General features: G+C 45.2%; 1 protein-coding gene across 1 annotated transcript in view; it reads right to left on the bottom strand.

The window, feature by feature from the left end:
• Positions 1 to 3,918: 3,918 nt before the first annotated feature.
• LOC123242992 (cytochrome P450 2B11-like) overlaps positions 3,919 to 16,769 on the bottom strand; it is a 29,456-nt gene continuing 16,605 nt past the window's right edge. Inside the window, exons 7-9 of the mRNA XM_044671137.1 lie at positions 15,332 to 15,519; positions 13,698 to 13,839; positions 3,919 to 4,141 (exon numbers count right to left, since the gene is read on the bottom strand). Of these exons, the coding sequence (XP_044527072.1) occupies positions 3,960 to 4,141; positions 13,698 to 13,839; positions 15,332 to 15,519 (512 nt within the window). The 3' untranslated portion in view covers positions 3,919 to 3,959. The remainder of the gene's footprint in view (positions 4,142 to 13,697; positions 13,840 to 15,331; positions 15,520 to 16,769) is intronic.

The following is a 16,769-nucleotide window of genomic DNA, read 5'->3' as shown; positions in this document are numbered from 1 at the left end:
CATTTGTAAAATGAGGAGTTGGACCCAAATGGCCACTGAGATCCCTTCCAGCTCTCGGGTTGTGTCTGTCCTTCATAATAAAGACCAGTCTGACCCGCTATCTCTCCAGCAGAAGAAACCCAGAGTGGGAAGAAGGGAGGGATTTGTCCAAGTCCCACAATGAACCAGAAGTAGGTTCTAGGTTCTAGGTTCTAGGTTCTAGGTTCTAGGTCCCAGGGATCTTGATGCCTAGCTCTGCCTTCTACTTTCAGCCTCTGTAGTGGAACGGGAGTCATCTGGACCCTGCAATACTCTCTGCTGCCTGACTTGGCCCTGCAGAAATGACTTTGGCCTCTGAAGAAAGCTGGAAGGCTCCTTGGGGCCCCTCTAGGCCAATTCTCTCGTGCTAGAGATGAGCAAACTCAAGCTTACGCAGGCAGGAAGTGGGAGGCAGTAGGGGACAGTGGCTACTGAGGTCGCTTTTAGTTCTGGGTCTGCGTCCCTAATTACCAGGTGCTGTTGGCACCCAATCTTAGGCTCTTCCCACTGCACTATAGGCAGCTCGGTGAGCCCAGGCAGGAAGACCTGAGTTCAAAACTGCCCTATAACACTTGCTATCTGTATTACCCTAGGCAAGTCACTTTACCTCTATTTGCCTTGGAGGCAGATAGGTGGCTCAGGGGATAGAGTGGTGAGCCTGGACTCAAGAAGATCCAAATTCAAATCTACCTTCAGACACTATCTGGGTGACCCTGCATCACTTAATGCTTGCCTCAGTTTTCTCAACTGTAAAACAGGAATACTAACAATATTGACTTCTCTGAGTTATTTTGAGGATCAAATGGGATGTTTGCAAAGGACTTGGGACAGTGCCTGGCACATAGTAGGTACATAATAAATTATTTTTCCCCTTCCCGATTTCCTTGAGCCTCTGAGGCTCTGAGCTTTAAGGGTCTCTGGGAGAGAAACTGAGCTTCAAGGTCACTCTTATATATGGTGAAAACAAGAGCCCAGAGAGGGGCATGGGCACAGAAGAACCTGAAGGTCTTATCTCCTTGGTGAGTCAAGACCCTGGGGAGGAAAGGGTCCGGGAGCCAGCAGAGATGCCTAGGGTGGGGCTGGAGAACTGAGACAGGTTGCCTATGGGTTGGGTTTAAGCTCTTTATTCTTTGTTTCAGAAGAATTCCAGTCAGGTGGGAAGAGAAAACTAGAGCTAGGATGCAGGTCTTGGCAGGAAGGGGTGCCACACCTTGGTGTTTGCTTTGGGAACCTGGGAGGCCAGTGGGGCAGTCTTGCCCACGACTCAAATGTCTTGGGATTAGCAGAAACCAGATCACCCAGGGAACTCAGAACCTGAGAGGGCCTGGGCCTCAGGGTCCAGAGGGACCGAGGCCTCAGGGGGGAAAAGGGGGAAGATATCTAAGAGAACTAAACAGACCCCTCAAAAGGCTTCCTTCGGGTGCTGGTTCTTTCTCTCCTCTTGTTCCTCCTCCCTAACTCTCTGTGTCCTCTATCATCTCTCTTTTCTTGACTAAATATATTTCTCACATCTCTCTATTCTAGCACCTCTGGGGGGAGGGCTTGCCAGGGCTGGAGGGGTGGTTTTTAGGGTTGCTTTCTTCCTTTGGTGCCATCCAGCTCTTACCTGTTGCTCAAAGAAGCTGTAGCATGTGTGGTGGCCACACCCTGGCAAACCATTTTGGCAGGCAGGCTAAACCGGGTTGTGGGTAACTGATGGATCATGAACCCATCGGTGAGTTTGGGGGACGTCTAGCTCAGACATGTGAAGACACCCCCCAGCAGAACGGGCCGATGAGAACAATTTGTTCCGACAGTCATGAAAGCACAGGTGTAGGTGCTGTGGAGAGCTTGGCACGCAGTCAGACCATCCACTGCGTTCTGTAAGGGGGAAAAGGGGATTTTATGGGTTCAGTACATTAAAGATGGTCGCCAGAGGATTGAACTATTATCAATCCTCAATTAAGAATAATCTCAAATCAAAATTGACTTTTATGGAAGTTTCTAAATAGAAGTTTAGGAAGATTCAGTCTTTAAACTCACCATGTGGAACAGTCTCAGTCACGAACCAGCAAAGCTCCCTCAGGTCCCCTTCACCAAACCAGAAGCCGCCTCACTCACTCCACTCCCTCTTTGGAAGCGCCACATATGCATCCCTTCCAGTGCCTTCCCCTGGCCTGAGTGTCCAATCACAATAGACGCTTTCTAATAGAAAGTGTAGGGGCCGGTGCCTTGATTCTGATCCCTTACTCACTCTAGCACACCTCCCACAATTGGAAGGTGCTCTCACCTTTGGTGATTAAATCTAAAGATGGTCAGTGTAGACTTAATCTAATTATCACAGTTCTGAGCCATTCCCAGCCTTTGTCCTGCCACTGGACTTGGATGACTCTGCTATAAAAATATTTATTTTACATGTAATAAGGAATTTCCACACAAGAGGATCCAAATTATCTCCCTTCCTCTCCCAGAGCTGGCGAGAGATTCGATCTGGGTTATGCATGTTTTATCGCACAAAATCTATGTCCATTTTGTTCATTTTTGTAAGAGAATAATCATAGAAAGCCAAAACCCAAATAAACTAAAGTGAAAAAATCGCACGCTTTGATCTGCACTTGGACCCCAACAGTTCTCTCTCTCTCTGGAGCATTCTTTGTCCTAAGTCCTTCAGAACTGACCCGGATCGTCGTAGTGCTGAGAGTAGTCGAGTCTTGGATGACTCTGAAAGAGAGAAGCTGACCCCTTTGTGCGACTCTGCTTCACCTAAATCCAGTTCACATGCCAGTCACAGAGTGATTCAGCCTTTGGTCCTCTTTAAAAACAAAGAATGAACAACAACACGTGCCCATACATCTTTCTGGCTCTGTCTGTGTCTCTGCCTCCCTCCCTGCATCCCTGCTTTTCTCTTCCTCTCTTGTTTTCCCCTATTTTTTCCTCTTGTCTTTCTTTCTTTTTATGTTCTTCTCCCTTCTTACTCCTCCTTTTCCTGTCTCTGTGTCTGCCTGTCTGTCTGTGTCTCCCACAGTCTCTGGGTCTATTTTGATTTCTCCCTCCCCGACTCCTTCCTTAGCCTCGTGGGCAGAGCTGAGTGTGTCTGTCCTGCTCAGTCGGGTACTTTGAGGATCTGCCTTGGGGAAAGAGACAACAGGGGTCTCACACGGTCCCTCTGCTCCAGCCAAGCCAGCTTCTCTGGGTCCAGCCTCCTCTGTCTGGCCCTAGCCTCTCCCTCTTCCTCCTTCAGCCCAAACCCGCCATTCCCTCCTCTGAGCTATCCACCAGCCTTTCCCCAACAGTCTACTAAGCTGGATTTCCTCCACTGCCATCTCCCCCAGGAAGGTCCCTAACTCCTAGGGTTCTCCCCGAGGATTTTCCCCATCTTCAAGGGAAGCTCTGCACTTGAGGCTCCGTGCATGATGAAGCAGAAAAAGGGATCATGGGAAAAAGTGACAAACCGCACAGAGTGAGGCGTGAGAAGCTTTATTCATTTCGTGGCAATCTACCACTGCAGAGTAAAATCCAGGCTGTTCTCAAGAGATTGTGGCGAGTGGTGACTCGATGGTGCTTGTGGAACAGAATTAAACTCAGTTCAATGGAATCATCTAGACCAGTGGTTCCCCAGCTTTTTTGGCCTCCCGCCCCCTTTCCAGAAAAAATATTCCTTAGCCCCCTGGAGATTAATTTTTTTAAATTTTAATAGCAATTAATAGGAAAGATAAATGCACCTGTGGCCATCACCGCTTCCCTGGATCGCTGCACCACCCACCAGGGGGCGATGGCGCCCACTTTGGGAATCACTGAATTCTAGTCTAACCTCCCAATCCTCGAAAGATGAGTCAATTTGTGCCGGATCACACAGCTAGCATGACCCTGGCTGTGGAACTGGGATTTCAATCCTCATCTTCTGACTTCAAATGCGGAGCTTTCTAGGATGTTCAGCTGGTTCCCCAAGCCCATGATTCCCATCATCGGGGCAAGAAGCGGAGCTTATAGGTTTGGGGCAGCGTCCCAAACCCACTCTGCTGGGGCCTGATATCCAAATCTTCAAGGGGCTTGGAGGAGGCCAGGGAGAAGTTCTGCAGGATGGTGGTGAAGAAGAGGAAGAGTTCTGTTCGGGCAATCCCCTCACCTAGACAGGTGCGCTTCCCTGTACATGGCAGAGAAGGACAATAAGAAGAGGAACCAAACAACAAAAACACTGCCTAGCACTTGGAGCGTGCGAAGCCCTTTCTATTTGTCTTTGAAGTTCACAACAACGCTGGGAAGTGGCTGCTATTACTCTACCTGTTTTACAGATGAAGAAACTGAGGCTGAAAGGTTAATTCGTTTACTCAGGGTCACACAGTTAGATAAATGTCTACAAAAAAAAAAGGATGATAACTCCGGCTCATATGATCCTAGATTTAGAGCTGGGAGGAATTTTAGAGATTATCAAGTATAACTCCCTCATTTTACAGATGAAGAAACAGGAGAACAAAAGGGAAAGCACTTGTACACGGTTACATGATTCCTAAAATGTCTCATACAGGCTTTCTGGCTGAGCTCTAAGACCTGTACCCTTCCTTCCATTCTTTTCCTGGAGTAATAAAATCACTGATCTTTCCAGCCACGGGATTACTGAATCTCAGAGCTGGAAGAGCAGTGAGGTCAGACTACACCCGAATGAAGATTCCCCAGCCCAGTGTTCCTGCCAAGTGGTCACCCAGTCTCTTTGTGAAGGCCTCCGATGAGGAGGAACCCAGCACCCGACTCCCACAGCAGTCCCGTCCCCAAGGACAGCTCTCATTGTTAAGAAACCACATGTCAGAGTGAGCCCAAATTTGCCTCTTTTGGGGAATAGATTCTATTCCCAGTTTTCCCTTTTGGTGCCAAGAAAAATTAAGATGTCCTCCCTCTCCTTCAGATACTTAGCCATGTCCCTGCTGAGATAGATGATCCTAGTTCCTTCAAGAAAGAGCCAGCACGGGGTAAGGTTGGAGTTTTGACTCCCCAAAAGACATTCTTGGAGTCCATGATGCCCCCTCTCAACCCAGAGGGCCTCATTACATGGGACACCTGGGATAAGCAGGGATGGAGTGATAGTGGTGGGAGGCAGAGGAGGGAGCCAAGCAGTGACTGTCTCTTCTCCCCTCTTCTCCCACCCCTCACCAAACTCAGCCCTAGCCCTCCCCAGTCTTTCCTCTCTCCATTAAACTCTTAAACTATACCCTCTGGCATTCCCTATTATTAACAAACTCCTCCTTTTGCTTCCCAGAGACCAAAAGATGTCTCAGTAGGCAGATTGCTAAAACCTGGATTCAGGAAGAACTGAGTTCAAACCCATCTTCTAACAATTCTTATCTATGTGATCCTGGGTAAATTAGTTAACCTCTGCCTCAGTTTCCTCAACTGTAAAATTAGGTCAACAATAGCAACTGTCTCCCATCATCTCCCATCTACCACGTCCGACAGACTCTTCTTCTGACCATTGAGCCAAAGCTCAGGATCCATTTCTCCTGCTTTGAGTTTATTCCATCCTTATGGCTACCTTCTATACATCTCCAGGTCATTCTCCCTCCTCCCTAAGAGTTTCAGAATCCCCTTCCAACATCCTATCTTCCCTATTTTTTTCAGTATCTTCAAATATCATAATTACTTTCTCAGGGCTACCTGAACCACAAATGAGATAATATTTGTAAAAAAAAAAGGGGGGGGGAGCTGGGTGGCTCAGTGGATTGAGAGTCAGGCCCAGAGACAGGAGGTGCTGAGTTCAAATCTGGCCTCAGACACTTCCTAGCTATGTGACCCTGGGCAAGTCACTTAACCCCCATTGCCTAGCCCTTACTGCGCTTCTATCTTAGAACCAATCCCCAATATTGATTCTAAGACAGAAGGTAAGTGTTTAAAAATTTTTTTAAAAGTGTGTGGCTCTGTGTCTGGCACAATGGACTGGATAGGGTTTGATAAAGACTGAGGACAGAGAAAACATCACCTCCTTAGGCCTGGACACTGCCTTCCTACATTTGCTTGTCTTCAAATACTTCCTAGCTGTGTGACCCTGGGCAAGTCACTTAACCCCAATTGCCTACCCCTTACCCTTCTGTCTTAGAACTGTTTCTAAGACAGAAAGTGAGGGTTAAAAAAAAAAAAAAAGATGACAGTTGCTTCTTGCCTACTGTATCACATGGTTGGCTCTTATTGAATTTGTAAATTCACTAAAACCCCTAGATCCTCTTCAAATACATCTTAATCTTGTATTGAGTTTTTGAGCCCAGGTATAAGACTTTACATTTATCCCTATTAAATCCATTCTCTTAGATTTGGACCTACTTTAAAGCCCAGCAAAATCTTTTTTGGATCCAGTTTAAGTCACCTAGTACACTAACTATCCCATACTGCTTTGTGTCAGGTGGATCTAAATAAGCATACCATTTATGCCTTTATGATTCAAAGTTAAATAGCACTTAGCCAAACACAGATCCCTGGGGTCCTCCATTGGAGACCTCCATCTGTTGTGCTTGTGGTGGTGGTGGTTGTTCATCTTTTGTTTTGAAGAGGACCGATGACACCATGGGGTGATACCTTGATTTGCTCATGAATTAGATTTAAGCGAGGCAGAGTTGCAGCCTCTCTTTCTTCCAGAGTCATGAAAGTCCAGTGGCAAAACGATAGTCAGGACAACCAGCAATGGCCCCAGGGTGCAATGGACGACCTTGGAGTCTTCCATGTTTGACCAAGCTCTTAGCATTCCACTGTGCCTGCTTCAGCCACCTCCAAGGCCATTGGAACAAATTGTTCTTATCCATCCATTTCGCGGGGGGACGTCTTCACGTGCTTGGCTTAGACCTCCTCCAACTCACCAGCTTGTTGGAGGCCCGGCAGCTACCCTCAACTTCATTTAGCCTGAATGATAAATGGTTTACTGGAGTGTGGTTGCCATCCATGCTACAGCTTCTTGGAGCATCAGGTGAAAGTCGAATGAGAAGTAGATGCCAAAGGAGGATGCACAGCCCTGAAAAGGGCTGGGAAATCCCACTCGCCAGGGTGCTAGTCCTCCCCGAATACCCCACATGCCCCAGAGACTTCCTTCTAATTGACATCAAACTATTCAAGAGTACTTCAGGGATCTGACCACTCAACTGGCTCTGAATCCAGCTACCTTTCCATCCTCTGAGCCACGTGTCGCCATTTTGATCCCAAGAACGTCATCAGATGAAAAACACTGCCTGCCTCCAGAGAAAGAACTGATGGAGTCTAAAGGCAGATTGAAACAAACTTTTTTGCTCTCTTGATTTTTCTTGTGTTTTCTTTTGGGTCTGTGTTTTCTTTCACAACATGGCTAATTTGGATATATGTTTTGCATGACTGAATATGGATACTTAAATCAAATTTCTTGCCTTCTCAAGGAGAGGGGAGAAGAAGAGAGAGGGAGAGAATTAGGAACTCATATTTTTTCATGTTAAAATTTGGTTTTAGGGGGCAGCTGGGTGGCTCAGTGGATTGAGAGCCCTGAGACGGGAGGTCCTGGTTTCAAATTTGGCCTCAGACACTTCCTAGCTGTGTGACCCTGGGCAAGTCACTTGACCCCCATTGCCTACCCTTACCACTCTTCTACCTCTAAGTCAATACACAGAAGTTAAGGGTTTAAAAAAAAACACCAATACACAGTATTGATTCTAAGAGAGTGAGGATATAGAAAAAAAAACTGGTTTTACATGTAATTGGAAAAAATAAAATATATAAATTTCCCCCCCTAAAAAAACACCATAAGAGACTTTGTCAAGTACATGGTTAAAATTCAGCATTTAAACTTGATCAATAATCTTTCTTTGATCTAGCCTAGTAATTCCTTTCAAAGAGGAAATGAAGTCAACTAACATGAGGCATCTTTGAGGAAGAAGCCCTGGCTGACTCCTTGTAGTTATGATTCTTTTTCCTGGATGCTCACTAGCCATCCCATTCCAGATTGTTGCCAAGAGTAGGTCGTGTTCAATGGCCTGTGACTCAAGGGCTCATTTTCTTACTTTTTTGGAAAATCCAAGGGCCATTTGTCCTTCTGAAGTTCTTTTTTTTTAAACCCTCACCTTTCGTCTTAGAACCAATACTCAGTATTGATTCCAAGGCAGAAGAGCAGTCAGGGCTAGGCAATGGGGGTCAAGTGACTTGCCCAGGGTCACACAGCTAGGAAGTGTCTGAGGTCAGATTTGAACCTAGGACTTCTGGTCTCTAGGCCTGGCTCTCAATGCACCGAGCTCCCCAGCTGCACCCCTTCTGAAGTTCTGCAAGAGCACTTCTCCCTTTCTTTCATTACTCACTCACGTGGCCCAGCAAGTGCATGTGATAATTCTTTCAGTGTCCTGGGATAAAAACAAAATGGCCCTGGCCATCTCTGGTGTCATCCACGAGTCCTCATTCTCACCCCACATATCCAGCCTGTTGCTGGATTCCAACTGCACATCCCTCAAAGACGGCTCCTTTCTGCTCACACGTCCTCATCACCCCTCCGACAGACTATAGCAATAGCCTTCAACTGGCCGCCCTGCCTCGGGTCTCCCCCACCTCCAATCCATCTTCCACTCAGCTGCCAGGATGATGTTTCTAAAACATGGGTCTGACCAAGGCACTCCTCTGCTCGTTGAGTTCTAGGAGCTCCCTATTTGCCTCCAGTACCAAATAGGAGGTCTTTAAGGCTCTTCATAACCTGGCCCGTTCCTTCCTTCCTTCCTTCCTCTCCAGTCTTCTTCTCCACCTTCTTCCCCTCCTCTCTGTCCCTTCATTCTACAGCCCAGTTAAACCTCCTCAGACACGATGATGGTCTGTCTCTCCCCTCTGCACACTCTTGCACTAGGGGAGCCCCATTCCTGGGATGCTCTCCCCCCGCCTCCATCTCATGGGTGAGCCCAAAGTCTGGCCACCCTCCCATCAGCTGCATTTTCAGTTACCCCTTGTGCCTTCTTGTCGTGCCCAGTTATCTCCACGTTGGGCCTCCTAGAAGGAAGAGGCTAGACTCTCTGGACAGCGAGCAGCCGCAGAGATGCCCCTCTGGCAACCCCAAGGCTGAGAATCCCCAAACCCTTCCAGAGGGACGAGCTCCTGGGCAGCTCCAGCTTGTCAGCGAGAGAAGTCGGCTGCTTCCTTTCCCATCACACGGACGGGAATCACATGTGCAGCCATCCAGTCCCCAAGAGGGTGGCATTTCCAGGAACGCTTCATTCCTGTTTCCAGAAGGCTCCACCCTGGAACTCTCAGACGTGGTTACTAAAAACAGCGAGCTCGGGGCTGTGGCGGCCCAGGAAACTGCATGCCAGCCCTTGTCATCCATCAAGACTTTAGGACCGCGTTGTTCCCTCTGTTCTGCTTGGCCTCGAAGGGCAGAATTGGGAGTGATTTAGGGAAGTTGTTGTAGGGAAGCAGATTTGCCTCATCATCGTCATCCTCTTAGCTCTCCAAACTGGAAGCGGTAGCATGGGGTGGTGGATAGAAATATGGCTGCAGGGAGACTTTTATCTCTGTCCTGCCAGAATTAAGGGACGTGGCCAGGATCCCACAGCTCCTGCTAAGATGTTTAGCCACTGCCTCTTCAAGTTCAAAAACCCTGCTCTCTGGACACATGGATGAGAATCTCTTCAGTTCCCAATTAACTTTGGAAGTGCTGGCGAAAGTGAGGGCTGTGCCCCTCTCCCATGAGCCCGAATCGACTCTTGGCTTTTCACCCCCCTGCCTCATTGGCCAAAAAGGTACACAGGCCCTTTTATGGGGGCCCAGGACAAAGGGGTAGTTCTATTTTTAAACCCTCACCTTCCATCTTAGAATCAATACCATATTGGTTCCAAGGCAGAAGAGCAGCAAGGGCTAGGCAACAGGGGTTAAGTGACTTGCCTAAGGTCATACAACAAAGAAGTTGTGGTAGCTCAGATCCCCAATAGTTGAGCTAATCAAATCACCCTGGAAGACCCAGAAGCTATTTTCAATCCTCTCTACAAGGGACATTCAATACCCTTCTTAGAGAGAAGTGAATAAAGTCCTAAACAGAAGCTTGCCTGGGCAGAGTCGACAGAGAGCCCACCTTGCAGTCAGGAAGACCTGAGTTCAAGTTCCACCCCTGACACACAATGGCCATGTAATCCCCACAAATCTCTTAACCTCTCTATACCCTAGGCAGCTCTATTAGACTATAAACAGCAGGGCAGGTGGTATTCTGCAGGAGGGGAAGTTCTTCCTAGGAAGTCCCAGATCTGATCAAAGCAAGACAAAACAACATGCCCTAAAAGTTAGGCAAGTTGCCTGCCAATTGGGAAAGGTTTCTGTATGGTATCTGTATTGTATCTTGGATGGCTTCCATCCAAGGCCAAAGCATTTTGAGAACAGTTATGGCTCCAGAAGAAAAGGTGCTTCTTGGAGAAAACACTGAGCTCCACTTGACCCTGACTACTTGTGTGACTGCTTGGTGATGCCAAAGTTTCTTCTGAGAGAAACACTCATGGTGCACCACACCCTCCAGTTGGGAAACACAGGAAGAAAACTCTAGAAATAGCAGACATTTGGAGAAAGTAGCTTCTCTCTATGCCATGAATTTTCAGCTGGGGCTTCAGACTTTCCCAGGGCTCTGGAAATATTCTCCTCACCAGAGATCAGGTCCCTTCTCCACTTGAGCTTTCTCTATGTGTCTCTAGCTTCCAGTCTTTTGACTTCTCTTCCAAAGAGTGTGTTGCAAAACATTTGTTTCTCTCCCCAAACTTTCTAGCACCAACTCTACTCATTATCATTTCCAGCTCAGAATTCTCTCCACCATGAAAGATCAAGACTCCACACAAAAAAAATTGGAAAATGGGGGGATTTCCTTTGATTAGGGCATGGCTGAACAAATTGTGGTATCTGTTGGTGATGGAATACTATTGTGCTCAAAGGAATAATGAAGTGGAGGAATTCCATGTGAACTGGAAAGACCTCCAGGAATTGATGTAGAGTGAAAGGAGCAGAACCAGGGGAACCTGATTCACTGCGGCACAATCAATGGGCTTCTCTACTAGCATCAATGCAATGATCCAGGACAATTCTGAGGGACTTATGAAAAAGAACGCTATTCACATCCAGAGAAAGAACTGTGGGATCAGAAACACAGAAGAAAAACAACTGCTTGATCATGTGGTTTGAAGGGGATATGATTGGGGATGCAGACTCTAGACAATCACCCTAGTGCAGATATCAATAATATGGAAATAAGTCTTGATCAATGACACACGTAAAACCCAGTGCAATTGCACATCAGCTAGGGAGGGGGAAAGAGGAGAGAAAGAACATGAATCTTGCAACCATAGAAAATTATTCTAAATTAATTAAATAAAAATTTCTATCAAAACAAAACAAAAAGACTCTTTCCACATATTCAACAGCTTTCAAAATGCCTGGAGCTGTTGAGAGCCTGGTTACATGCTTGTATTTGTTGTTGTTGAGCTGTTGCTGTCACATGCATGTCTTCATGACCCCATTTGGGGTTTTCTTGGCAAAGATACTGAAGTAGGTCGTCATTCCTTTCTCCAGCCCATTTGACAGACAGGGAAACTTAGAGTTAAGTGTCTTGCCTGGACTCACACAGCTAGGAAGTGTTTGAGGTCAGATTTGAATTCAGGAAGATGAGTTTTCCTGACTTCAGACCTGGCCTTCTTCTATCCACTGCAGCAGCTAGCTGCCCCAAAGTATACCTAGTAGGTTTTTGATGAATACTTGTTAATGTTTTGACTGGTCTGAGAACTCCTCTTCTTCTAAGGGAACTGACCACAAGCAGCTACCCATTTCAGAAATAAGTGCTTCTCTTGGGAAAGTCCTCTCCCTTCGATCAATCAGTAACAGTAATGAAAATATTATCTTTTGCCTGGAAATCTTTGCTTTCTTACTCTGTATTCCTTAGCAAAGGCTTCTAGATTCCTTCTGACAGTATCGATGGGGCCACAGAGTGAGTCCTTCTGGTACCAATGAGTTCAAAAGGTTCCCTGCCATGACCTAGACACATGCCCATGGATGGCAGCAATGATGTCTCTTCTTGACCAACTTCTTCCTCTTCCCTCCTCACCTGAGGAGTCACCACCTGCCACCTTCTGTCTGACCTCTCACCTGAAAGGCACTGACAGAGTATCCTAGTGATTCCCTGGAGGACCAGGGCTTCTCCCTCCTTCAGGAAGGGTCTCCTTTTCTTTTCCTTAGCTCCAGAAGTTCTGTGGTCCTTTCCTTTCTGCTTTGTGCTCCTCCTTCTGCTCACCAATTTGGCATGGATCAGGATGCCCCCTATCTCTTCAGATCTTTTTCTTATTTGTTGGTTTTTTCCCAAATTCTTGCTCCATTTTTAATAAGATCATAAATTTAGAAACAGAAGATAAATTAGAGGTCATTTAGTCCAAAGATATTATTTTACAGAGAAGTAAACTGAGGTCCAGGATGGGGAAGGGATTTCTTCAAGGCCACCTCATTGGAAGAGGGAGGTGGGATTGGATTGGGAGAGAAGACTCAATTGTAGGTCTTCTCCAGACCTCTGTCTACTAAAACACACTGCCCTTCAAGACAGATAGTAGCCCTCCAAGAGGCATCCATAGCAAAGAATAGGTTGTTCCCCACACATCTTTAAGGAGTCTCCTCCCAAAATGGGCCAAAGAAGATCCATTTGATTTCCCTGGTATGGTATAAAGAGTCCTGGATTTGGAGTTATAAGACTGCCAATAACCCACTGGATCACCTCAGAAGTGAGTTCCCCTCTCTTCTCTTATTTCAGTGGTAGAATGGGAATAATAATATTTGCACTGCTCACCTGATAAGGCCACCTGTGGCAAAAGCCCTTTGTAAATCTTCTGATGCCATAAAAATGGGAATTATAATTAAGATGATTATCCTACATTAAATAAATTTTTTGCATTCTTTGCAAAAGCAGGGGACTAGGGATGGGGAACACTGTATAATGTTGGGTTCAGTTGATACACTGGTAATTTTGCTAAAAGGCTTTTGTTCCTTTTTTTCATGTGGAATAGCTTTCTGGTAGATAGGGTAGGAGGAATATTTTTGGAAATTAAGGTAATATAAAAATGAAAAATATCACTATATTTTTAAGCCCTTGCTTTCCATCTTAGAATCAATACTAAGTATTGGTTCCAAGGCAGAAGAATGGTAAGGGTTAGGCAATCAATATTTTTCTAAAGGAAAAGAGTTCTTTGGTTTTTTTTCTTAATATTTCTTTTTCTTAAATAATTTTTTCTTACATTAAAAAAGCATTCTAATGGGGCGTGGGGGTGGGAATCCATTGCTGTTAGCATTCCTTAGATAACAAACTCCCTGTTAAAAATGAGAAATTTACTGTGGTTTGGTGGAGATATCTCTTGAAAAATTCACATCTTTCTGTTATAACTCTATCCTTGTCAAGCACTTCTCCCACCCTCCCTCCCTCTCTGTCTCTGTCTCTGTCTCTGTCTCTGTCTCTGTCTCTGTCTCTGTCTCTGTCTCTGTCTTTCTCTCTGTCTGTCTCTGACTTGGTATTCACCCAGGCAAGATGCCATTGCAAGGATCTAATGGATTCTGTTTAAGCGGCCCATGCCTCCTAGGTTTGGTTAGTACCAATCCTGATTCCATAACTGAGGGGGGGAAAGGGGGTACAGGCAGAAGTGTAGCATGTGTGTGTGTGTGTGTGTGTGTCTGTATGTGTTCTTCACCAACACCATCAGGACTCAAGGGCATGTACTTACCCATGGAGAAAGGGATAAAGGCTTCTTTCTTTTTCAGAGCTCCTTGGGCATCCAAGAAGTGGTTGGGGTCAAAGATATGTGGATTCTCAAAATGACAAGGATCTTTCAGACTGGCACTCAGCAACATGAACAAATCGGTACCCTAGTGTAAATTGAGGGAGAAGGTCTCAAAGTAGGTAGGAGTGAGACTCCCCCTAATATACTACCTTCCTTTTATAGTAGAAGGAAGGTGGTTTAGAGTTTACATCCCAAATCATGTCCACACATCAACCCACGTGTTCAAGCAGTTGTTTTTCTTCTGTGTTTCCACTCCTGCAGTTCTTCCTCTGAATGTGGGTAATGTTCTTTTCCATAAATCCCTCAGAATTGTCCTGGGTCATTGCATTGCTGCTAGTACAGAAGTCCATTACATTCTATTTTACCACAGTGTACCAGTCTCTGTGTACAATGTTCTTCTGGCTCTGCTCCTTTCACTCTGCATCAATTCCTGGAGGTCATTCCAGTTCACATGGAATTCCTCCAGTTTATTATTCCTTTGAGCACAATAGTATTCCATCACCAACAGATACCACAATTTGTTCAGCCATTCCCCAATTGACAGGCATACCTTCGTTTTCCAGTTTTTTGCCACCACAAAGAGTCCAGCTATAAATATTTTTGTACAAGTCTTTTTATCTATGATCTCTTTGGGGTACAAACCCAGCAATGGTATAGCTGGATCGAAGGGCAGGCAATCTTTTAGCTCTCTTTGGGTATAGTTCCAAATTGCCATCCAGAATGATTGGATCAGTTCACAACTCCACCAGCAATGCATTAATGTCCCAATTTTGCCACATCCCCTCCAACATTCATTACTCTCCCCTACTGTCATTTTAGCCAATCTTCTAGGTACTACCCTAGTACAACTATCAATAATTTGGAAATAGGTTTTGATTGATGACACATGAAGAAACCAGTGGAAATGTGCGTTGACTACAGGGGTGGGGTGTGAGGTAGGGGGGATGGGGAGGTGGAGGGGAGAGTAAGACCATGAATCATGTAACCATGGAAATTTTTTTCTAAAAAACAAAATTAAATAAATAAATGAATGAATCTCATTGAAGAAAAAAAAAAGAAAAGAAATTGATGAGCAGGATGCTTTCAGAAAAAAACCAGGAAGACTTTTATGAACAGATGCAGTGTGAAGTGAGTAGAACTATAGGAACAATGTTCATAGTAACAGCAACCAGCAAATGCCAAAGGACTTATAATGAAAAATGGTATCTACCTTTAGAGAAAGAACTGATGGAGTCTGAACGTATATCAAAGAATTTTTAAATTTTCTTTATTTTTCTTGTTTTTTCTACTTTCTTTTGCAACATGGCTAATATGGAAATATTTCTTGGATGAATGCATATGTAAAACCTATGTCAAATTGTTTGCCTTCACAAAGAAGGAGAGAGAAGGGAGGAAGATAATTTGGAATTCAACATTTTTTAAAAAGAACAAAAATTGTTTTTATATGTAATTGAGAAAAAAATTTTTAAATTTAAAAAGTAGAAGGAAGGTAGCATAGTATGCCCACATCAGGGGTGTTGCAAGCATTGTTTGGGGTACATACCACTCCGAAGACTCCAAGGACCCAATGACTTTACCTTAGGAAGAAAGTAGCCCTGGAAGGAAGTGTCCTCAGTCACCATGTGAGGTAAACCCAGAGGAAGTAGGTCACTAAATCTCTGGATCTCATGGATGACAGCATCTGTGTAGGGCATTTGGGCTCGATCCTTGAGTTCTGGGGCACGGTTCTTCCCAACCACCTGGTCAATCTCCTCCTGGACTTTCTCTGGAGCAGAATGCAGGACATATAAACCCAACTCATAAGAAGGACCCCAGAGAGAACCTGGTGAACTGGCAGACTAGTGAGTGCCATTGCTTTACCAAGCAGCCTAGAGGCATCCATATTAAAATGTAGACACCACTTTGACAGTAGAGCCCATTTGGAAAAAGTTAAGCTTGAATCTCTAATGGACACTCACATTCAACTTGCCCAAGAAAGCTTGAGACAGTGGGAGAAATCATTCCTTCACTTAACCATTGATCGAGTGATCAATGTGCAAAGTCTTCACTCTAGAATAACCAAGGAACATGGAGTTTCCTTGGACATCTTTAAAGTCCAAGGGAAAGTCATTTAATGCCTCATTTCCCAAGTAAATATAGGATACCTAATATAGGAGAAGCTCCTTGATTCCCTGCTTTATTTTCAAGGCTTTAAAAAAAAATCACATTTTTTCATTGAATTCAACTCAATTCCTCCTGGTGAGATGATGAAATCCTCCCAGGCTTTATCCTACCCCTGACATTGTCTTCTAAAGTCCTCTAGTCCTTGGCACCTGCCCTGCCACTACTTCCTCAGGTCCACCAGGTCTTACCAACTGTGATCACAATAAATCTGTGATAATGAGAGAATGAGGCATAAGAGGTCTGAGCTTATCTATTTCTTGCCTGGTGGTTGTCAACAAATAGAGGTCAATGGTCCCTCAGTAACCAAACACCCCTGATGCAGTTAGAATAGCTCTTTAAACAGTTCAGTGGTTACATAAAATGCCCCCCAAACTAAGATTGTGATTGGTTCTTAATTATGCTATCTCACCACTTGACTAGGAGTCTTCACCCATCTTGCTGACCAGAAAATCCAATGTAGGTCAACATCCTTTTCTTAAAACCAACCCTACAGTGGGCAGCTGGGTAGCTCAGTGGATTGAGAGCCAGGCCTAGAGATGGGAGATCCTAGATTCAAATCTGGCCTCAGACACTTCCCAGCTGTGTGACCCTGGGCAAGTCACTTAACCTCCATTACCTAGCTCTTACCACTCTTTTGCCTTGGAACCAGTACTCAGTATTGATTCTAAGACAGAAGGTGAGGGTTTAAAAAAAAAACCCGCAGTGCCTTCCCAGACCAGGAACTTGCTAGAATTCATGGTATTATAAAGGATGGCATAGAATTAGTCTTCTCCCCTAAACATTCTGCAGAAGGTCTCTTAACTACCACTCCCTATCTCAGCAGAATCCAAAATGAGGAAAAATCTTGTGACA

This window comes from Gracilinanus agilis, chromosome 3 (assembly GCF_016433145.1).
Source record: "Gracilinanus agilis isolate LMUSP501 chromosome 3, AgileGrace, whole genome shotgun sequence".
Classification (NCBI taxonomy): Eukaryota; Metazoa; Chordata; class Mammalia; order Didelphimorphia; family Didelphidae; genus Gracilinanus; species Gracilinanus agilis.
Note: the sequence above shows the minus strand (reverse complement) of the source record. Positions and strands in the feature narration are given on the sequence as shown.